Source organism: Bos indicus, chromosome 15 (assembly GCF_029378745.1).
Source record: "Bos indicus isolate NIAB-ARS_2022 breed Sahiwal x Tharparkar chromosome 15, NIAB-ARS_B.indTharparkar_mat_pri_1.0, whole genome shotgun sequence".
NCBI classification, from domain to species: domain Eukaryota; kingdom Metazoa; phylum Chordata; class Mammalia; order Artiodactyla; family Bovidae; genus Bos; species Bos indicus.
In genome coordinates this window covers 2,154,400-2,177,938 of record NC_091774.1, presented here as the reverse complement: position 1 = coordinate 2,177,938, position 23,539 = coordinate 2,154,400, and the positions used below count along the sequence as shown (strand labels likewise).

At 38.7% G+C, this 23,539-nt stretch overlaps 1 protein-coding gene across 2 annotated transcripts; it reads right to left on the bottom strand.

The window, feature by feature from the left end:
* Positions 1-774: 774 nt before the first annotated feature.
* Positions 775-11,273, bottom strand: MSANTD4 (Myb/SANT DNA binding domain containing 4 with coiled-coils). 2 transcript variants are annotated; one of them, XM_019975607.2, is made up of 3 exons: positions 11,140-11,273; positions 3,338-3,960; positions 775-2,991 (listed from the first exon to the last, which is right to left on the bottom strand). In XM_019975607.2, exons 2-3 carry the CDS (start codon positions 3,797-3,799, stop codon positions 2,416-2,418), a joined length of 1,038 nt encoding a protein of 345 aa, XP_019831166.1. In that variant the 5' UTR covers positions 3,800-3,960; positions 11,140-11,273; the 3' UTR covers positions 775-2,415. The 2 variants fall into 2 exon arrangements, with proteins under 2 accessions (XP_019831166.1, XP_019831167.1); XM_019975608.2 differs by lacking the exon at positions 11,140-11,273 and adding an exon at positions 10,726-11,062.
* Between the last annotated feature and the right edge of the window lie 12,266 nt (positions 11,274-23,539).

Here is a 23,539-nt window from a genome sequence, read left to right as displayed (position 1 = left end):
TGACTCACTCCAAGTGTGCCTACCACTTCAGAAATGCAGCAATGAAGTTTCCTACTACAGTGAACCAACTGAATCCATCTATAACTGGGACAGTGTTAAGAAGTTCAAAGCTCTTCAACCAAAGCCCTGGAAGATAGTAAGCTGATGCTTCTTTTTTTTAGGTCTCTTACTTCTAGGAACCAAGAATGCACCATCCATAAATAATACTGGCTATCTTCAATGCTTACTTCTAGGAAGTTAAACTCTATTGATCTTAAATGTTAATGCTAATACCAACTTGCCTTTAAAATAGCATTTTACTTTACATATTATTAACAAAAAAAGAACTATGAAGCATATGCAGAGCAGATAGCATTACACTCATTTCACAGATGAGGAAATCAAATCATAGTGTAAGTTAAATGACTTTCACAAGTAGCAAGTAACTAAGCTACAATACTTATAACTACATCTATAAACTTTCAGTACTCTTTCTCCTTAGAGCTTTTATGCTAAAATTTTGGGTCAGTATTGGCATATCGCTTTTTAATGTATTCTTTAATTAAACTGATGAAGTACTGTTTCCTTTCTTATAAAAGTCGGGCTAAAATGACTCAAGGCTTGTTTTAAGAAACAAAATAATGCATGAAAAGCATATAGCATAATCCCTAACACAAATATTAGGCCCCTTGCCCCCATTCACCATGATAAAGCTCTCTTCCAGCCTTGACAACCTCAACCCTCACAGCATTGAGCATCACTTGAAATGATAAATATTCACACAGTATCAGCAAATTCATTTCTATGGTAGAAGCATTTATTTCAATTATACAAAAATAACACTATTCCAAACTCAAGGTAACTAAAATGTATATTTTTGCCTTATATACCCATACTCAAATGCTACATATGGTTTCAAGACATTCTTAAATAAACCAGAATCAATTTAGAATCAAGGTAGTATCTGTCAATAGAATAGACTTACTAAGGCTACATATACTGGAAATGGGAAAATACAAAATGATCTCATGCAGTGATTCTCAACTTTAGTGTGCATCAGAATCATCTGGACAGTGGAAAAATTACGTTTAGGAGACTGAAGGCAAATCACCAGATTAAGTAAACCCTGGGTCTCAGAATAAATACCAAAACGACTGACTAAAGATACAAACTCTGTTTCACAGGGAAGAACAAAGACAAAATGCATCATGATATATGAAATCAGTCATTTACGCAAAGTGTGAATTCTCTAAGCCTCAGGTTCAGGAATACTACTACTCTCAAGACTTTTTCTACAGATTAGGTCAGATAGTGTGCAAGAGTGCTTCCCTAATTCATAATACACCACTACTATCATTATTTCATCACCATCATTACTATTGGATACAGAGGACATTCTCCCCCACCCCCATTCCCAGTTCCAAATAGTTATTATCTATTTTAAAAATCAAATGACCACTTACTGAGTTCCAGTTCATTGACTACTGGCACCATTTTTAAACTGGTAACATTCTTACTAGCTTCAACCAAGTATATTACGATTTCAATACATGGTTGAAATGACAATTTTTATCTAAACTACTGGCTTAGTCAATGGAGTCACAGAAGAAAGCATAAAGCTTACAAAAATGTGTGCTGTTTCTAAAGCACCAAAGGCTAAATGAATGAACTGCTTTGCAAAGTAACCCACTTTAGATAACCTCTGATGTTGCCTATATTCTTTTCTGACTCTCACATTATCTACAGATGGAAACAAAGGAATAAAACATCTATAATCATCATACCTACAGTCAATATACTATACAGTACTGTTTCATAAAGTTTTGGGCCATTTAAGTAATTCCCACATAAATATCTGCGGTTTCAACATTCTGAAACTGAAACATAGCTAAAGAGGTGCTCAGCCAGGCTAAGACAGGGTTCTTCAACTTCAGCAATATTGCTATTTAGGGTTTGATCATTCTTTTTAGGGGGGAGGGTGGAAACTGTCCTGTGCATTGCAGGATGTAGGCATCCCTAGCCTCTATCTACTATATGCCAGTAGCAATGTGCCCAACTTTCCAATTCTGACAACCAAAAAATGTTGCCAGACATTGCTAAATGTCTTTGAGGGGCCAAAGTCACCCCCAGTTGACAACTACTGAGCTAGAATTTTATACATACATAATTGTAAACTCTGAGTCCATAGACTATACAAGACTATGTGTAATTTTACTAATTTAAATAGTACAACAATTTCTGCTATATTGTTTATGCTAGGGCACATAGTTTTCATAGAAGACTTAAGCATATAATTATCCACAAATAATCATCTTTTTCCTACTAAAAACACTAATATTAAACAGGGAAAAAAACAACAATACAGCTAATCCTGCAATGATTTTTAAACCTAAACCTGTGGTTTACAAACATTTGATAAATGGAGACCTAGATAAATCACTGCAAGTGTCCTTCCTTCTGAATTCGTAGTCTCTCTTTCTCTACTTGTAAGCGTTCCTTTTCAATCTGCAGCTTCTCTGATTCAAATTTCAAAAACTGCAGCCTATCTTTTTCCAGTTGTAAGCGTTCTCTCTCAAGTTTTAACTTCTCAGTTTCTATATCCTGTGGTTGATGTATGGACTTTTCCCCTTGACCAAGTTCACTTTCCAAAGATGGCTTCTCTGAGTTGACTATCTGTAACCTCAGCTTCTCTCTTTCAATCTGCAACCGCTCCTTCTCCAGCTGAAGTCGCTCATGCTCCATGTCTAAATGTCGCAGCCTCTCTTTCTCAATCTGTAGGCGTTCCTTCTCTACCTGCAGTCTTTCAGCCTCAATATCAAGCCTTCGTTTTTCCAATTCTAATTTCTGTTTCTCTATGTTTACAAGCAAATGGGGCTCATCATATGCAGACCTAGATGGTGTTGAGTTCAGAGTAAAAAATTCATCAATGTGGGGGAAATCAGGAAGTTCATTTTCCCTCCTGGAATCTGGTATGACTGATGACAACATTTCTTCTTCCTCTTCAATCTCAAACTAAAAGAGAAAAGTAGTTCTCAGCATTTATTTATATTCATGGTTGTTAATTTGTCTAGGCATTTCTTTAAAGCTTTCTGTATTTAAGCACACAAAACCATTTATTTTGAATTTTGAAAAATATTTACAATTGTGTGACATCATTAATAATGTACAGTTAAAAGAGTACATTGAGATGAGAAGAGATTAATGACAGTAAGATAGTAAAAAATGGAATGACTCTGTTATGTACTATTTTTAAGTTAGCTTGAAAATCTGGGAATTTCTTAACTGTTCTTGGTCTATAACAAACTCTCATATCAGAAATGAAGAAATAAAAAGAGGGTTCACATAGGCTAATACTTACTTCAGGACTCTGGGGATCTCTTTCTTCCTCTTCTACCTTGACCTCAGTTAAGGATCCACCTGCATCCCTGAAATCTGCCACATTTTGCCAATCAAAATTTGTATCACTTCGGAATCCAATCTTTTCATCTATCTCTTCAGTGAGAGAGTCATCTAAATCAGATGTGGGAAGGGGAAACCCTGAACCAACTAGCTTAATGTTTGCCTTCATCTTCTTTCTCTTCATAAGGGCTCGCCAGTCAAGGTACCTTCTTTTCACTTCTGTCCCTGTTCTCTGTTCTCCTTCTCCTACAGCATTCACACACTGTGCAATCTCCTCCCAGGCCATTCGCTTCATCACATTAATTGTTGTATTGAGCTGCTTGGAAAAAATTACTTCTTTCCTTTTCGTAATTTCTTTCAAAAGGGTCTGAGTTTCTTGTACACTGAAATTGCTTTTCCTTTTCCTCTTCAGTTGCTTCATTTTCTAACTTAAATGCAGTTTTTACAGTAAGGAAAGATGTGAAAACAATTTGAGGAAGAATTTTTCTACAAAGTACAAAAATCAAGGACAATTCCTTGTTAGTACTTTGTTTAAATCAGAGTTTTCCATTCATCTAGTAGCACAGGCAGGCTGGATGATGCCTAAAAAGAAAAAAGTAAAAATCAATCAGCCTGCAACTTTTGCAATATACTTCAACCCAATAAGTTATATAATTTAAAAACAAACAAACAAACGCCCTCTTAATATGGCTCAAAACTGACTGCATTTTCTGTCTCTGCCAGCACTACCGCAATCCAAGCTACCATCTTCTCTCACCTAGGCTGCTGTAAAGGTTCCTAACTAACTGCCAGTATTCAGTTAGTTAGTTAGTTAGTGCCAGTATTCACTCTTGATCTGCTCCCTACTTTTGCTCTCCCCAAATCATCCTCTATACTCTAACTGCAAAGGCCTTCTTTAAGTCACCCACTGTTGTCAATCTCTTTCTCTCTTCAGGGTTTTTGTACACACTATTCCCTCTGACTAGAAAATAGATTATTCCCTATTTGGCCTACTTAATCCCTCCTCATCTTTCAGCTTGCAGATTAGACATCTGCTCCTCAGTGAATCCTCTCCTGACAATTACTCATTTTCCTCACCTAAATGTTACACTTGTGCTAATACACAACTAAGAGTGTCTCTTTCCCATTTCACTGTTAGTTTCAGGAGACAGCAACATTTCTGCTCACCATAATGTCTCCAGAGTCTAGCAGGGATCCTGGCACATGGCAGGCATACATATTATAAACACTTTTGAATGAATAAATGAGTCAACCTGCCAAAGTGACCACTAGATGTTAAAAAGCAAAAAAATATAAGACTGAAAGAGGGTGTACCTGAAACTTGTTAGAAAGGTAAACTTTTCAGGCCCCACCCCAGACCATTTGAATAGAGCACTCTGGGGGCAAGATCTGGCAATATATGTTTCAATATGTCTTCAAAATGATCCTAATATATGCTAAAGTATGAAAACCATGGTGTTGACCCACACCAGTAAACAAATGCTTTAAACACCTGATTCTTTCACACACTTTGATTTCAAGTCTTATACAAATGTATCTCTTTGGTGGAATCTAAAGCACATTCAGATCCTCAATACAATAGCTGGTAAATGTAGTTATTCTGCTATCTAACCTTTGCATTATGGGAAGGCACACAAACAAACTGGAAAAGATGCTGAATGGGTCTTTTCCTTGGTAAAGAGATTTTAAAAGTATGTAAAGAGGAACAAGGGCTTCCCTGGTGGCTCAGTAGTAAAGAATCTGCCTGCCCATGCAGGAGATAGATGTGGGTTTGAATCCTGGGTTGGGAAGATCTCTTGGAGAAGGAAATGGCAACCAATTCCAATATTCTTGTCTGGAGAATCCCATGGACAGAGAAGTCTGGGGGGCTACAGTCCATAGTGTCACAAAGTTGGACATGACTGAAGTGACTTTGCACGCACACATTCACACAAACTACGTTTTGTGACTTCAAATTCACTCACTGATCACTGCTACGGAGCTTCTTTTTTCCCTCCTTTACAAAATGAGAGGGTAGGCTGTTAAGGTGCCTTCCTGCTCTATCATTGTAGGATCATAAACATTTACTGCCAATAGAAAAAAAAATACCAATATCCATTAAATTCCATGTCCCATCATTAAGTCTGGATAAAGTTCTATATGTAGCCAGAAAACTCTCCAAAGTTTCAACCAGTTATGTTTCACTCTACCACAGTTTCTTCACTGAAAAACTTTAATATTTGCCAGTTTAAAATTTTTATTAGTAGAGTGAAAAATATTTCTCTGGTAATTGACAATATAAATAGTATTTTCTACTGAAGCACAAGTATAGTAATTAAGGTAACTAAATTTAATCAGTAAATGCACAAATCTTTTCTATCACTGTTAAACCTCTTCTCTCCAGGGCTTAAAAGTGGATGCAAATCCCTTATTTCTAAACCCTAATAAAAAAATATTTTTTATTAAGATTTCACTGCTTGTATGCATTTTTTCAGGTTTCCACTAATACTTATTCAACTGACCTTGTGCGTGTCTAGTAACATCATCCAAAAAATGCTCACCAATGCATCTTTTTGTTCCTAACCATTCATGTACAGTAACCATCTCCTGAACTACTCCTTGATGCTAAAATGAAGACCAGAGAGAACTAAAAACTTAAAAGAGCAGAAAATAAACCCTCAAAAAGTTATTGTCAATTTCATACACTCACAAAAAGGGCAGAGCAGGCAAAAACAGGAAAAAAAAAAAAAAGATTGCAGCAAACTATTCTAAAGCAGACTTCAATTACTTGAGACATTTAATAATAAAATTGAAATCCACTAAATTAGAATGTATAATCAAACAGTGGTAGCACTTTTGATCCTGTCTTAGGCAAATACTGCCATTATAGTCAAATATAAGCCTCTTGTCACTAGAGTATAAGCAAACATATTCATACATTAAAAAAGCATCAAAACAGACTGTGGCTCAGTGGTAAAGAATCTGCTCGCCAATGACCCCCTGGAGGAGGAAATGGCAATCCGCTCCAGTATTTATGCCTGAAGAATCCCATGGACAAAAGAGCCTGGCAAGTTACAGTCCATAGGGTTGCAAAGAGTTGGACACGACTGAGCATGCACACATTTCAAGGCACAGTGTAATGCATATAAGCACAAGTTGTGCAGTCAGATGCCTGGTTGGAATCCCGGCTCCACAACTTCCTAGTTTTGTGCCTTAGTTATTTTAATTTCCCTATATGCAATTCCATTTGTAAAATAATATTATTACTTCATAGAAATACCATAAGAATTAAAGGATTTAGTAAAATATGAAGAATAGTTCCTGGTACACAGTAAGTTAAGTTCACTATTATTGCATGAAAGGCAAATCTCTAAAGGAAGAGAAAGGCCACAATAATATTGGTATTGTTCTAGTTCATAGGTCAAGTGGTAAGTCTGTTGGTCTTTATTACTATGCTTTATAACATTAGGAGTACATTGGAGCCTGCTGATATGAGCTGGTGAAGGTCATTGTACACTTCCCAACTCCATATTCAGTAATGTCATGTTGGGAACTAGAAACTGGCCAAGATGGCAGTATTTACAACACAGAAATGGACAAATGTTACAAACTAGTATGTTTTTCTTTTCAGTGGTCAAGGACCTTGTTTACTAGTATACTTAAAGCTACATAATTTTTCCATATTTCAAATATTACCTAATAAAAAATAAGAAAATGTCATGTTTTAACATCTGATCCTACAACAGTTTAGTGAACATTCTAGAAGCCGTGTAATTTTAGAGGATCTCATTTAATTAACACTGACCTAACATTCTTTATGTAATTCAAGTTCTTAGTTGAGCTGGACTGGTATACTACTTTTCTCTAGAGGCAACTGAAGAATAATCAAGAAATACTATGTTTATGGGGCTTCCCTGATGGCTCAGACCTTAAAGAATCTACCCACAATGCAAGAGACCTGGGTTCAATCCCTGGGTCAGGAAGATCCCTTGGAGAAGGGACTGTCAACCCACTCCAGTATTCTTGCCTGAAGAATTCCAAGGACAGAGGAACGTGGCTACAGTTCATGGGGTTGCAGAGTTGGACACAACTGAAAGACTAATGCTTTCTTTCTTCACTATATTTATAAGCAACATAAAAAAGGAACTGAAGAAAACTGATTTACACATCATTTGCACATCATTAAACCAGCCCCAATATACTTCTCTTTAGTACCTATAGGGCCATTGCATCACATTTCAAAGAATTAGTGCAAACTTCATTTCCTCCTTCCTCTACCATTTGCTCCACCCTTATGGGGATCTAGAAGATGGTACCCCACCTGCTCCAAAGGCAGTATCTTCAATACATAACACTGTCCCTAATAGGAGGTAAAAATACAACATAAAATAAAAAAGTGATTGGGGGAGGGGAAAGAGCAGAAAATGAAACAGACAATAACTCAAGTAAGGTAAGCTAGCAAAACACACTGCTATGGGCAAAGTATATATTTAAAAGAAAAAGGCAGCCCAAGTCAATACAGGCAAAAAGCAGTTTATGAAATTAAGTGAAGACCTTAAATTACCCACCCTATAACTATACTAAAGAACATAACAGTTAACAAGTTATACAAAATTCTGAAAAGAATATTTTAAATAAATAGGCTATGAAGAACTACTTAGGCAGTATGAACCAATGAGGAGCAGATATTAAAAATATATTTTAAAAACAGAATCAGCAGGTCAGATGTCCTTAAAAATAGAAAAGATTGCTAAAGTTACATCAAATTCCATATCAAATTAAGGCTGACTTTTTGTTTCCAAAAGATACAGAATGTTTCAGATACTTAAATGGCTTTTTGAACCATTTAAAAGCACTGTCATATTTAAAAGGTAGAAGTATGGTAAAAATATAAATATTCAATAAGGGATTATATGAATAAACTGCAGTACAGCCACATAATGGAATATAATACCCAATTAGAGTATGAATATGGCTTAGCACAACATTATTAGTATGTTAATACAAGCCAACAAAATCAGAAAAGGAATATGTATGTATGTCTATGTTGTATACATATTCACAGAAGCTCAGTTTTCAACCTAAGAACATTTCTAGACAGAACATGCTATGCTCTACAAGTTCACTCACTCTGTCCACCATCATTCACCAGCTCTAGAGATCACATATATGGTCACTTATCTCAGTCATATAGCTGTTTGTTGGCCTAGCCACATGCTTCCACTATCAGGCTGTTATAATCACTTACTTTACATTAGAAGCAATAATGGATCAAAGACGAATATACTATTTCTAACAAATAATCTATAATCTTTTAAAACATATATGCATAAAATTTACATGAAAAACTTATAATGGAGACTATAAACAGAAAGTTTTGAATAGAGACTACCAAGGCTTGTATATTAATTCCACTACTTAGAAGCTCTATGATCTGAATACATTACTTAACCTTTTAAACTTATTTCTTAATTTATAAATGGGAAAAATAATAGAATACTACAATATTTTGAGGAGTAAATGAGATAACCCAAACAAAAAGGTATAATATCTAAGATATAATAAGCCCTTAACAAATATTAGCTATTATCTACTTCCTGGTACAGTCTGGACACAGTAAATGAATACTTCTTTACTCGATGAATAATGTGAATGTAAGAAAAGTGCACAAAGAGAAATACTAACAAAATATCCTGGGTGTTCTGAAGGCGTAATCTTTGGTTGGACCAAGGAAAGTTGTCAGAAGGAATTGGCATTTGATTTGGAGGGACAGTAATACATGGCAGAAGTATCAGGAATCAAAGTTAAATAACTAGGTTGGGGACAAACGTCAGGTTGGCTTGAAAGGCCCTACTCTTTGCTAAGAAACTTACTGCAAGAGGCAAATATATATGAAAATTCATATTTTTTTGAAATTCAAGCAATATGCCTTTTATATGGAAGCACTGTTACACAAACTATAACATACAAAATACAAGTGCATAGTAAACAATGATTGCAGTTGCCCACAGAATCTTAATTTAGACAAAAATCTGTAATCAGATATTGCTGCTCTTAGAATGTGAGATCAATTTTGTAATGATAGAAATAACAATCCTCTTAAAACTATGCCTGAGTCAATACATTCTTAAAATTTGGGCAGCAGTTTCTATTATTCGCATATTCTGTGCACCACCCCCCCAACAATTTGCAACTCCGTATCTCTACCCTACAAAAGTGGTATCCCTTTGTCTTTGACCTATGTCCCTAACCCTTTGTTCTATACCAAAGTGATGGAACTAGTTCACTGATAAAATGCACTTTTTTTTTTTTTTTAATTTCTGGCTGACAGGAATGGCTTGTCGGAATTTCCCAACCAGGGAATTCTGAGCCACAGCAATGAAAGCACAGACCCTATCCACTAGACCACTAAGGAACTCTTGACAAAAGGCATTTGCACTTTAACACACATTTTCTTCCTGACTGAAATTGATATCAAAATGTATCTTAGACTTCCAGTCAGTCATGGCTTAATTGTGTGAAAATCTTTGACACCTTCTGATTAATGTAAGATAGTATCCAAATCAAAGCAACCTTGAGTTGATATTTGGTAGCTATGCTTGCATCAATAGAAACTAAGCTATGTTTCCAGGAATTTTTTTCTCTCTTCTCCTTTACATTTTTGTACTCATTTAACGGTTTGGGTTTTCATCATCCATTACTCAATAATTTTACTCAAATATATCAAGCTCCTACTATGTGCCAGGCACATATTCTTGGTGCTGGGGCTAAATACTTCACAAAATATTTTTAAAAGCCATTTTAGATGTCAAATATCATCCCTTTTATATTGGTTGTCTTTCGTATCTTTACAAGAGGGAATTTAGTAGTTGCAACCTCTAAAAATTCATAGTTCTTCCACACCCAATCTCAGAGAACAGCCATTTTCCTGAAATCCCATTTCACAATCATTCTTTATTGGGTGGAAATAGGTGTAAGTAGTTCACTTGCATAATCCTTGTGAAGATGTACCACCAAAGGCGTATTACACCTGGGCAATTTTTTTCCAAGGACTAACACTTGAGAATGAAGTTCCTAAATACTGTATGATAAGACAGAATTAAGAGGTCTAAGGAAAATCGAGCATAAATTCTGGGTCCAAAAATTTTTTTTAGGTAAATTCATTAGATTGTTCAAGAAGAAAAACATCACAAAATCTACAAACTTCCCCCAACCCTCTTTGAAGTGGGCTTCCCACCTCCCACCAACACCGGGCACTACTGTCCCCACTATATTCTTAAAGGACATTCAACTCCCTGCCTGTAACTCGTGGTAGGTAAATGACTAAAGTTTACTTAAGGGTCTCCTGTTATCACATTAATAAAGTACCTTTCACTCCCATCCTCTCCCTTTGGAACAGCCCCTTGGGAGAATCCAGGAAGGCTGAGTTCCCAGGAGGTCATCCAGGAGGAGGGGGCGCGCCGCAGACTCGGCCACAGCCACGGCTGCACCTGACAGGATATAGGGCAACCTGGAAGAGAGTGCTCGCTCCGCAAATCAGAGCCCTGACAGGGGCCTGGAAACTTTCCCAGCCTTGCTCCAGAGGCCTGGGCCCTCCCCACCCTCCTAGGTCAGGCTGCAGCGGCGAATGCTATCTCTCCTGAGCGTTGTGGTCCGCGACGCCGCGCAGCCGGGTCCAAAGCCAGCGGCGGGGTGACCGCGGCCTGACGCCGCCCCGCTGGCACCTACCGTCCGCGGAGAGGCCGCCACCCTCACAGCCTCTTTCGCGGAACCGCCGCTCACCTGCAGGCCGGGAAGCGCCACCCCGCCGTCGCCTCGGGTGTGTGTGGGGCGGGGTGGCAAACAGAGATGCTTTATCAATTCCCCGCCCACGGACTCGGCCCGCCCCTGCCTCTACGCCATTGGCTGCCGCGGCCGCCGCTCGTCTAACGAGGCTCGCCCGTTGGCCCGGAGAACGCTGCCGTTCTGGCTGAGGGCCCGCCCGGGTCCGGCCTCACAATGGAAAGCGCGTCCCAAGCCGTTCCGGGTTAGTGCCCTGACTCCGCCCCCCGTGACTCGGCCTCCCGCCGGAGCTCCTTGGCGACGGGCCCCGTCAATCTAGAGCACTGTGAGGAAGGATTGGCCCCGCGCGGTCGCCGGCTGCGCAGTTCTGCCCGATTGGAGCACAGTCAGCTTCATCTCCAAACCATTCCTGTCCTTGACCCAAACCTGTTAAAAGGGCAAAGAGGAAGTCGGACCCTCGCATTTCCTCAGCTGGTTCCGAACCCAGCATCACCTTCTGCTCAGCCAGTTCATTTCAGTTCAGTTCAGTCACTCAGTCCTGTCCGACTCTTTGCGACCCCATGAATCGCAGCACGCCAGGCCTCCCTGTCCATCACCAACTCCTGGAGTTCACTCAAACTCACGTCCATCGAGTAGGTGATGCCATCCAGCCATCTCATCCTCTGTCGTCCCCTTTTCCTCCTGCCCCCAATCCCTCCCAGCCTCAGAGTCTTTTCCAGTGAGTCAACTCTTCGCATGAGGTGGCCAAAGTACTGGAGTTAGCTTTAGCATCATTCTTTCCAAACAACACCCAGGGCTGATCTCCTTTAGAATGGACTGGTTGGATCTTATTGCAGTCCAAGGGACTCTCAAGAGTCTTCTCCAACACGGTGACCTAATTTTGTCTCAGTCATTCCCTCTAAAACTACCCCTCCAAAAGTCACTGGTGATTTCCTTGCGGCTAAATCTAGTCATCACTTCTCAGGTCTTATCTTACCTCCTCATAAATATTCGACTTGTTGACCTTTCTTCATTTGATTTCTATAATGCTTACCCTGGTTTCCTTCCCTCTCAGTTCTTTTCTCTATCCCCTTTGCAATTGCCGAGGCTTTAGCTGCTATCTCAAGTTCTAGTTCTAGTGTTACTAATGGGTCTGTCTTTCCATTGCCTTTGTTCAGGCCTCCATTGAAATCCTCAGTTACATCAGTAGCATCCTTACTGGGCTGTCAATCATACTGCCAAGAGGACTGTAGTCTATTCTTCCTACTGAAGCTAAGACAAGCTGCTTACAGGTCACTAGTGGAACCATACTCACGATAAAGTACAAACTCTTTACAAGAGTTTCTTCTGTTTTTCTCTCAGGCTTCATCTTTCATCAACATTACCCCTTTCATTTACCTTCTTCCTTACCCCAATTACCTTGGTTTCTTTCAATTCCTGGACTTAACAGTGGCCTTGGTTTTAGTTTGCATTGCATTGTTTCCACTCAGAATGATTTCTCCCTACCTATTCCCTGCTATGCCCAGAATTTGTTTTAAAAGTTATTTTCCAAGTAAGCCTTCCTTTCTCTCCATTCACCCTATCTCCACTTACAAGTTGTCCCTCTAATGTAGGTTTGCCAGATAAAAGACAGGATACTCAACTAAATTTGTAGTTCAGATATGTAACATAATTTTTAGTATAACCGTATCCTATGTAATATTTGACATCCTGTATTTTTATTTGGTAAATCTGCCAACCCTACTTCAGAATGCTCCCACGGTAGTTAGCTCCTTTCCTCTGACAGCTCTTATCACATATTTCAGGTGGGTAGGTCTTCCTTGTCCACTGCTGAAATTTCTTTTCAGTGCCTAAAATATAAGAGGCACTCAAAAGAGTTTTCATAAATAAATAAAGGAATATTCTGGGTGAATTGTGAATACTTGATCAATATTCCTGAAGGAATTCTCTTCCATAAAATAGAAGTACTTATGAAATAATGCTCTTTGAAATGTAAACAGTTTTGTTTTTGGAAAAATATGACATCTTGTGTTTTATAATTTGGGGTTTTGTTTGTAGTGGACATTTTCTGTGTGAGTGTAGTGAAAAGGCAAAAGAACAATCCATCGTTATTATGACCAGACTCTTTCTGACCTTTTCAGAGTCTGTCTACTATTTAAATCTATTTATTTACCTAAGTAAAAGGGTTAAGGCCTAGTAAGTCAGTAAGTATTAAGAACTTTCTGCCTTTATGTCATGAACTCTTTAAGCTTCCTCCAATTACCTCAATCTCTTTGCTGATTGAGAGGTCTTTTCCAGATACCCTCTCTTTTTTTGGTCTCATCTGTATCTTGTCTGAGTAGGCACAGAGCAACAAGGGAGAGATGAAAGGTAATCCAAAATGCTTAACATTAATATTAGTACCCCATTACTAACCTGATAGTCTTCTTGCAAATTTGATTTTTGAGATAATAATTTCAGGCAAGAAAATTGACCTAATACTTATTCTAGAACTGAGTTTGTTCCACTGCAGGAGCCACTTGGTAGATGAGCCCTTGAGATTTGGCTACTACAACCGAGTAACTGAATTTTAATTTAAAAACTAATACTCAATTCAGTTAATGCATAATGTCTAAGTATGTTTGGGAAACCTGAGTGATGTGAATCTACTTTTTCAATTATAAACTTTTTGATATATAAGTACAGATTTAATATTGCTGATAAAGAATATCTGAATTGAGATATGCTCTAAGTTTAAAATATATACATGATTTTGAAGATTTAACATAAAATGTAAAAAATCAGTGTCACACTGATCATTTTATATTGAGTATACGGAAAAGTTGGAATTATAATATATTGCATAATTATGTTAAGGAAATATATTATTAAAATTAATTATACTTGTAAATTTTTTTATTTTTAAAATGAGTCTAATAAGAAATTTAAATGTATATATTTGAATAGTATAATATTTCTCGGAAAATGCTGTACTAGACTGTGCCTGGCCATAGCTTATCAAAAATTTCAGAGTGGAAATATAATTGTTAACTAAAATCTACCTATTTCACTGTGTATTATTTAACCAAAAAAATCACTTTTCCTGTCTCTGCCAAACATACTGCTGCTGCTGCTGCTGCTAAGTCGCGCCAGTCGTGTCAACTCTGTGCGACCCCATAGATGGCAGCGCACCAGGCTCCGCTGTCCCTGGGATTCTCCAGGCAAGAATACTGGAGCAGATTGCCATTTCCTTCTCCAGCGCGTGAAAGTGAAGTTGTGTCCAACTCTTCGCAACCCCATGGGCTGTAGCCTACCAGACTCCTCCATCCGTGGGATTTTCCAGGCAAGAGTACTGGAGTGGGTTGCCATTGCCTTCTCCCAAACATAATTTAAGATAAAAACCCAGTGAACATATTATATATGTTGTTAACTCTACTTAACTATATCAGTGCTGTTATCAATCTCCCTTTTTGCCTTTGCACATGCTATTTCCTTTTCCTTAGCACATGTACTGCTTCCTCCTTGTCTTGTCTGTATGACATACTCTTATTACGCTTTAAAATAGACTCTTCCCTGACAGTGTTAGGGATCAACATTTCCTTTTTTCTATGAGTTTTACACTAATACTGTTGCTATTATTGTTGTTCAGTTCCTAAGTCCTGTCTGACTCTTTGGACCCCATAGACTACAGCATGTCAGGCTTCTCTGTCCATCACCATCTCCTGGAGTATGCTCAGTTTCATGTCCATTGGGTCGGTGATGCCATCCAACCATTTCATCCTCTGTCGTCCCCTTCTCCTCCTGCCTTCAATCTTTCCCAGCATCAGGGTCTTTTCCAATAAGGCTCTTCACATCAGGTGGCCAACATATTGGAGCTTCAGCTTCAGCATCCAGTCCTTCTCATGAATATTCAGGCATGATTTCCTTTAGGATTGACTGGTTTGATTTCCTTGCCATCCAAGGGAATCTCAAGAGTCTTCTACAACACCACAGCTCAAAAGCATCAATTCTTCAGCTCTCGGCTTTCTTTGTAGTCCAACTCTCACATCCATACATGACTATTGGAAAAATCATAGCTTTGACTATATGGACTTTGTCAGCAAAGTAATGTCTCTGCGTTCTAATATGCTGTTGAGGTTTGTCATAACTTTTCTACCAATAAACAAGCATCTTTTAATTTCATGGTTGCAGTCATTTTGGAGCCCAAGAAAATTAAGTCTGTCAGTTTCCAATGTTTCCCCATCTATTTGCAGTGAAGAGATGGGACCAGATGCCATGAACTTAGTTTTTTGAACATTGAGGTTTAAGCCACCTTTTGCACTCTGCTCTTTCACCTTGATCAAGAGGCTCTCTAGTTCCTCTTTGCTTTCTGCCGTAAGTTCGGTGTCATCTGCATATGTGAAGTTACTGATATTTCTCCTTGAAATCTTGATTCCACCCTGTCCTTCATCCAGCTTGTGATTCATCCAGCCCAGCATTTCTCATGATGTACTCTGCACATAAGATAATAAGCAGGGTGACAATATACAGCCTTGACATACTCCTTTTCCAATTTGGAACCAGTCCATGTTACATGTGCAGCTCTAACTGTTGCTTCTTGACCTGCATACAGGTTTCTGAGGAGGCAGGTGAGCTGGTCTGGTATTCCCATCTCTTTAAGAATTTCCCACAGATTGTTGTGATCTACACAGTCAAAGGCTTTAGCGTAGTCAATGAAGCAGAAGTAGATGTTTTTTTTTTCTGGAATTCTCTTGCTTTTTTCTATGATCCAACAGATATTGGCAATTTGATCTCTGATTCCTCTGCCTTTTCTAAATTCTTCTTGAACATCTGGAAGTTCATGGTTCATGTATAGTTGAAGCCTAGCTTGTAGAATTTTGAGCATTATTTTGCTAGTGTGTGAGATGAGTGCAATTGTGTGGTACTTTGAGCATCCTTTGGCATTGCATTTCTTTGGGATTGGAATGAAAACTGACCTTTTCCAGTCCTATGGGCCACTGCTGGGTTTTCCAAATTTGCTGGCATATTGAGTGCAGCCTTCCCCAGTACCATCTTGAAGGATTGGAAATAGCTCAGCTGGAATTCCATCACCTCTACTAGCTTTGTTCGTAGTGATGCTTCCTAAGGCCCACTTAACTTTGGGTTCCAGGATGTCTGGCTATAGGTGAATGATCACACCATCATGGTTATCTGGGTCATTAAGATATTTTTTGTATAGTTCTTCTGTGTATTCTTGCCACCTCTTCTTAATATCTTCTGCTTATATTAAGTCCATACAGTTTCTCTCCTTTATTGTGCCCATCTTTGCATGAAATGTTCCCTGGTATCTCAAATTTTCTTGAAGAGCTCTTTAGTCTTTCTCATTTTATTGTTTTCCTCTATTTGCATTGATCACTTAGGAAGGCTTTCTTATCTCTCCTTTCCATTCTTTGGAACTCTGCATTCAGATGGGTATCTTTCCTTCTGTCTTTTGTCTTTAGCTTCTCTTCTTTCTGCAGCTATTTGTAAGGCCTCCTTAGACAATCATTTTTCCTTTTTGCATTTCATCTTCTTGGGGATGGTTTTGATCACTGCCTCCTGTACAATGTTACAAGCCTCCGTCCTTAGTTCTTCAGTCACTCTATCTGTCAAATCTAGTCCCTTGAATCTATTTATCACTTTCACTGTATACTCGTAAGGGATTTATTTAGGTCATACCTGAATGGTCTAGTGGTTTTCCCTACTTTCTTCAATTTAAGTCTGAATTTTGCAATGCGGAGTTCTTGATCTGAGCCATAGCCAGCTCCTGGTCTTGTTTTTGCTGACTGTATAGATCTTCACCAACCTCTCCTGCAAAGAATATAATTAATCTGATTTCAGCATTGACCATCTGGTGATGTCCATGTGTAGAGTCTTCTCATGTGTTGTTGGAAGAGGGTGTTTGCCATGACCAGTGCATTCTCATGGCAAAACTCTGTTAATCTTTGCCCTACTTCATTTTGTATTCCAAGGCCAAACTTGCCTGTTATTCCAGGTATCTCTTGGCTTCCTACTTTTGCATTCCAATCTCCTGTGATGAAAAGGACATCTTTTTTTGGTATTAGTTCTAGAATGCCTTGTACGTCTTCATAAAATCATTCACCTTCAGATTCTTCAGTATTAGTAGTGTGAGCATAGACCTGGGTTACTGTGATATTGAATGGTTTGCCTTGGAAATGAACAGAGATCATTTTGTCATATTTGAGATTGTAACCAAGTACTGAATTTTGGACTCTTGTTGAGTATGAGGACTGCTCATTTCTTCTAAGGGATTCTTGCCCGCAGTAGGAGATATTATGATCATCTGAATTAAATTCACCCATTCTGATCCATCTTAGTTCACTGATTCCTAAAATGTTGATGTTCTTTCTTGCCATCTCCTGTTTGACCACTTCCAGTTGCCTTGATTCATGGACCTAACATTCCAGGTTCCTATGCAATATTGTTCTTTACAACATCGGACTTTATTTCCATCACCCGTCACATCCACAACTGTGTGTTGTTTTTACTTTTGCTCAGTTTCTTCATTCTTTCTGGAGCTATTTCTCCACTCTTCTCCAGTAGCATATTGGGTACCTACCAACCTGGGGAGTTCTTCTTTCAGTGTCATATATTTTTGCCTTTTCATACTGTTCATGGGGTTCTCAAGTCAAGAATACTGAAGTGGTTTGCAGTTCCCTTCTCCAGAGGACCACATTTTGTCAGAACTCTCCACCATGACCTCTGTCTTTGGTGGCCCTACACATCATGGCTCATAGTTTAATTGAGTTATACAAGGCTCTGATCCAAGTGATCAGTTTGGTTAGTTGTCTGTAATTGTGGTTTCCATTTTGTCTACCCTCTGATGGATAAGGATAAGAGGCTTGTGGAAGCTTCCTGATGGGAGGGACTGGCTGTGGGGGAACCTGGGTCTTGATCTGATAGGCAGGGCTATGCTTATTAAATCTTTAATCCAGTTTTCTGTTGCTAGGTGGGGCTAGGAGTAATGGCAGTAATGGCTACCTCCTTCAAAATACTTATTCCAGAACTGTTTTATTCGATGCCCCTGACCCCAGAGCAGGCCACTGTTGACCCATGCCTCCTCTGGTGACTCCTGGACAGTCACAGGCAAGACTCCAGGAAACTCACTGGCTCAGTCTTTTGTGGGGTCACTGCTCCTTTCTCCTGGGTCCTGTTGCATACAAGGTTTTGTTTGTGCCCTCCAAGAGTCTGTTTTCCCCATCCTGTGGAAATTCTATAGTTAAATACCACTGGCCTTAAAAAATCAAATTTCCTGGGGGTTCTTAGTCCTTTTGCCAGATCCCCAGGTTGGAAAATTTGTTGTGGGACCTATAACTTTCACAACAGTGTAGAACTTCTTTGGTATAATTGTTCTTCAGTTTGTAGGTCATCTGCTCAGTGGCTCTATGGCAGAGCTCACATGCCATACTCAAGACGGTATCTTTTAATATCCATTTTCTAAAAAAGAAACATGTCCAGAGTGATTTATGACTTATCTAATAAACAAATCAGTGGGTAATCTGAGACTACCTCAGAAGTTGGCAGCTCCTGCTATATTTTCTCTCTATTATATAACTTCAGAGTCATACTGTTCCTCTTCATGTAGCATGTTCTTCTATATGAAATTATTTGATTTTTCAAAAACTTTGCAATTGAGAAACAAAAGACAGACAAACATAAAATAGACCCATGTTATGTCCTTTCTGAATTCCTTCCATTTCTATAGTACCCAGCTAGAAGATGTAATAGCTGCTAAAATTGCTAGATTCTTACTAAATACTATGGACTTCCCTCATGGTTCAGATGGAAAAGAGTCCACCTGTAATGCAGGAGACCTCAGTTCAATCCCTGGGTCAGGAAGATCCCCTGAAGAAGGAAATAGCAACCGACTCCAGTATTCTTGCTTGGAGAATTTCATGGACAGAGGAGCCTGGTGGGCTAAAGTCCATGGGTTCGCAAAGAGCTGGACACGACTGAGCAACTTTCACTCATTTTTAAGTACTATGCTTACATTATCTCTTTAAAGGGGTTTATAGTTAGGGAAAATAAGTCAGGGGGCTTAGTTTATATTGAGCTATGTAGGCCGTTTTGGATATTTTGGAAACTAATCCCTCATTGGTTCATCATTTACAAATAGTTTCTCCCATTCTATACTTCATCTGATTTGTTTTGATTATGTTTTCCTTTGCTGCACAAAAACTTTTAGATTTATTTAGGTACCATTTTTTTGTTTTGTTTTGTTTTTATTTCTGTACATCTAAAAAAATAGATTCAAAAAAGTATTGCTGCAATTGGTATCAGAGTGATCTAAATATGTTTCCCTCTAGAAGTTTTATAGTATCTGGTGTTACACTTAAATTCATAATTCATTTTGAGTTTATTTTTATGTGTGGTATTAGAGAATGTGCCAATATCACTCTTTTACATGTAGCTGGATTCTTGCTCCCATCGTCATAGATAAATTGACCATAGGTTCAAGGGTTTATTTCTGGGATTTCTATACTGTTCCATTGATCTATGTGTCTGTTTTTCTGCCAATACCATTGACTATTATAGCACTGTAGTACAGTCTGAAGTCAGAGAACATGACCCCTCCAGCTTTATTCTTTTCTCAAAAAACTTTTGATTATTTGTGGTGTTTTGTGTTTCAATACAAATTAAAAACTTGTTTTTTCTAGTTATATGTAAAGTACCATTGGTAATTTGATTGGGATGGCATTGAATCTGTACATTGTCTTGGGTAATATAGTCATGTTAACAGTATGGATGCTTCCAATCCAAGAACATGATATATCTTTCTATCTGTGTTGTCTTCAGTTTCTTTCATAAGCATCTTACACTTTTTGAACTACAGGAGTCTCAGCCTCCTTGGGTAGTTTTATCCATCAGTTCAGTTTAGTTCAGTTCAGTCACTCAGTCGTGTCTGACTCTTTGCGACCCCATGAATCGCAGCACGCCAGGCCTCCCTGTCCATCACCAACTCCCGGAGTTCACTCAGACTCACGTCCATCGAGTCAGTGATGCCATCCAGCCATCTCATCCTCTGTCGTCCCCTTCTCCTCCTGCCCCCAATCCCTCCCAGCATCAGAGTCTTTTCCAGTGAGTCAACTCTTCGCATGAGGTGGCCAAAGTACTGGAGTTTCAGCTTTAGCATCATTCCCTCCAAAGAAATCCCAGGGCTGATCTCCTTCAGAATGGACTGGTTGGATCTCCTTGCAGTCCAAGGGACTCTCAAGAGTCTTCTCCAACACCACAGTTCAAAAGCATCAATTCTTCGGCGCTCAGCCTTCTTCACAGTCCAACTCTCACATGCATACATGACCACAGGAAAAACCATAGCCTTGACTAGATGAACCTTTGTTGGCAAAGTAATATCTCTGCTTTTGAATATGCTATCTAGGTTGGTCATAACTTTCCTTCCAAGGAGTAAACGTCTTTTAATTTCATGGCTGCAATCACCATCTGCAGTGATTTTGGAGCCCAAAAAAATAAGTCTGACACTGTTTCCACTGTTCCCCCATCTATTTCCCATGAAGTGATGAGACCAGATGCCATGATCTTCGTTTTCTGAATGTTGAGCTTTAAGCCAACTTTTTCACTCTCCACTTTCACTTTCATCAAGAGGCTTTTTAGTTCCTTTTCACTTTCTGCCATAAGGGTGGTGTCATCTGCATATCTGAGGTTATTGATATTTCTCCTGGAAATCTTGATTCCAGCTTGTGTTTCTTCCAGTCCAGCGTTTCTCATAGGTATTTTATTATTTTTGATGCAGCGGTAAATGGGATTCTTTCCTTAATTTCTCTTCCTGATAGTTTGTTGTTAACATATAGAAATGCATAGATTTCTGCATATTAATTTTCAATTTGCTACATCACTGAATTCATTGATGAGCTCTAGTAGTTTTCTGATGGTGTCTTTATGATTTTTCTGTGCATAGGATCATGTCATCTGCAAATACCAATAATTTTTTTTAATCTATCTTTAAAAATCTTTTTGAAGAAAGAAATACATTTCAATTTCCTCATTTTTTATTGGATTATAAATGATATACAATAGTGTTAGGATTTCAGGAGTACAGCAAAGTGAATCTGTTATACATATACGAATATCTACTTGATTTTAGATTCTTTTACCATAAAGGCCATTGCAGAGTATTGATTAAAGTTTCCTGTGCTATACAGTAGGTCCTTATTAATTATCAATTTATATATAGTAGTGTGTATATGGGGCTTCCCATGTGGCGCAATGGTAAAGAATCTGCCTGCAATGCAGAAGACACAAGAGACATGAGTTCGATCCCTGGGTTGAGAAAATCCCTTGGAGTAGGAAATGGCAACCCACTCCAGTATTCTTGCCTGGAAAATCCCATGGGCAGAGGAGCTTGGAGGGCTACAGTCCAAGGGGTCACAAAGAGTCAGACGTGACTGAGTGACTGAGCACACATGCACAGTGTGTATATATCAATCCCAATCTCCCAATTTATCCTTGCTCTTACCTCCCCCTGTCCTGCTAACCATAAGTTTGTTCTCTATGTCTATGACTCTATTTCTGTTTGGTAAATAAGTTCATTTGTACAATATTTTTTAGATTACACTAAGTAAAATATGATATTTCCCCTTCACTGCCTGACTTACTTCATTCAGTATGACAGTGTCTAGGTCCATCCATGTTGCCACAAAGGGCATTATTTCCCTTTTATGATTGAGTAATAGTCCATTGTAGAATGCACTGGTCATTGTAAACACCCTCTTCCAACAACACAAGAGAAGACTCTACACATGGACATCACTAGATGATCATCACTGAAATCAGACTGATTATATTCTTTGAAGCCAAAGATGGAGAAGCTCTATACAGTCAGCAGAAACAAGACCAGGAGCTGACTGTGGCTCAGATCAAGAACTCCTTATTGCCAAATTCAGACTTAAATTGAAGAAAGTAGGGAAAGCCACTAGACCATACAGGTATGACCTAAATCAAATCCCTTATGACTATACAGTGGAAGTGAGAAATTTAAGGGACTAGATCTGATGGACTAGATCCATGGACACAGCTTCATGACATTGTAGAGGAGACAGGGATCAAGACCATCCCCAAGAAAAATAAATGCAAAAAAGCAAAATGGCTGTCTGAGGAGGCCTTACAAATAGCTATGAAAAGAACAGAAGGGAAAAGCAAAGGAGAAAAGGAAAGATATACCCATTTGAATGCAGAGTTCCAAAGAATAGCAGGGAGAGATAAGAAAGCCTTCTTCAGTGATCAGTGTGAACAAATATAGGAAAACAATAGAATGGGAAAATCTAGAGATCTCTTAAAGAAAATTAGAGATACCTAGGAAACATTTCACGGAAAAATGGGCTTGAAAAAGGACAGAAATTGTATGGACCTAACAGAAGCAGAAGATACTAAAAAGAGGTGGCAAGAATACACAGAAGAACTATGTATAAAAGATCTTCATGACCCAGATAATCACGATGGTGTGATCACTCACCTAGAGCCAGACATCCTGGAATGTGAAGTCAAGTAGGCCTCAGGAAGCATCACTATGAACAAAGCTAGTGGAGGTGATGGAATTCCAGTTGAGCTATTTCAAATCCTAAAAGATGATGCTGTTCAATATGCTCAATATGCCAGCAAATTTGGAAAACTCAGCAATGGCCACAGGACTGGAAAATTTTCAGTTTTCCTTCCAATCCCAAAGAAAAGCAGTGCCAAAGAATGCTCAAACTACCGCACAATTACACTCATCTCACATGCTGGTAAAATAATGCACAAAATTCTCCAACCAGTCTTCACCAATTCATGAACCGTGAGCTTCCAGATGTTTAAGCTCATTTTAGAAAAGGCAGAGGAACCAAAGATCAAATTGCCAACATCCACTGGAACATTGAAAAAGCAAGAGAGTTCCAGAAAAACATCTATTTCTGCTTTATTGACTATGCCAAAGCCTTTGACTGTGTCAATCACAATAAACTGTGGAAAATTCTGAAAATGGAAATACCAGATCACCTGACCTGCCTCTTGAGAAATCTGTATGCAGGTCAGGATGCAACCATTAGACCTGGACATGGAACAACAGACTGGTTCCAAATAGGAAAAGGAGTATGTCAAGGCTGTATATTGTCACCCTGCTTATTTAACTTATATGCAGGGTACATCATAAGAACTGCTGGGCTGGAGGAAGCACAAGCTGGAATCAAGACTGCTGAGAGAAATATCAATAACCTCAGATATGCAGATGACACCACCCTTGTGGCAGAAAGTGAAGAAGAACTAAAGAGCATTGATGAAAGTGAAAGAGGAGAATGAAAAAGTTGGCTTAAAACTCAGCATTCAGAAAACTAAGATCATGGCATCTGGTCCCATCACTTCATGTCAAATAGATGGGGAAACATTGGAAACAGTGGCAGACTTTATTTTGGGG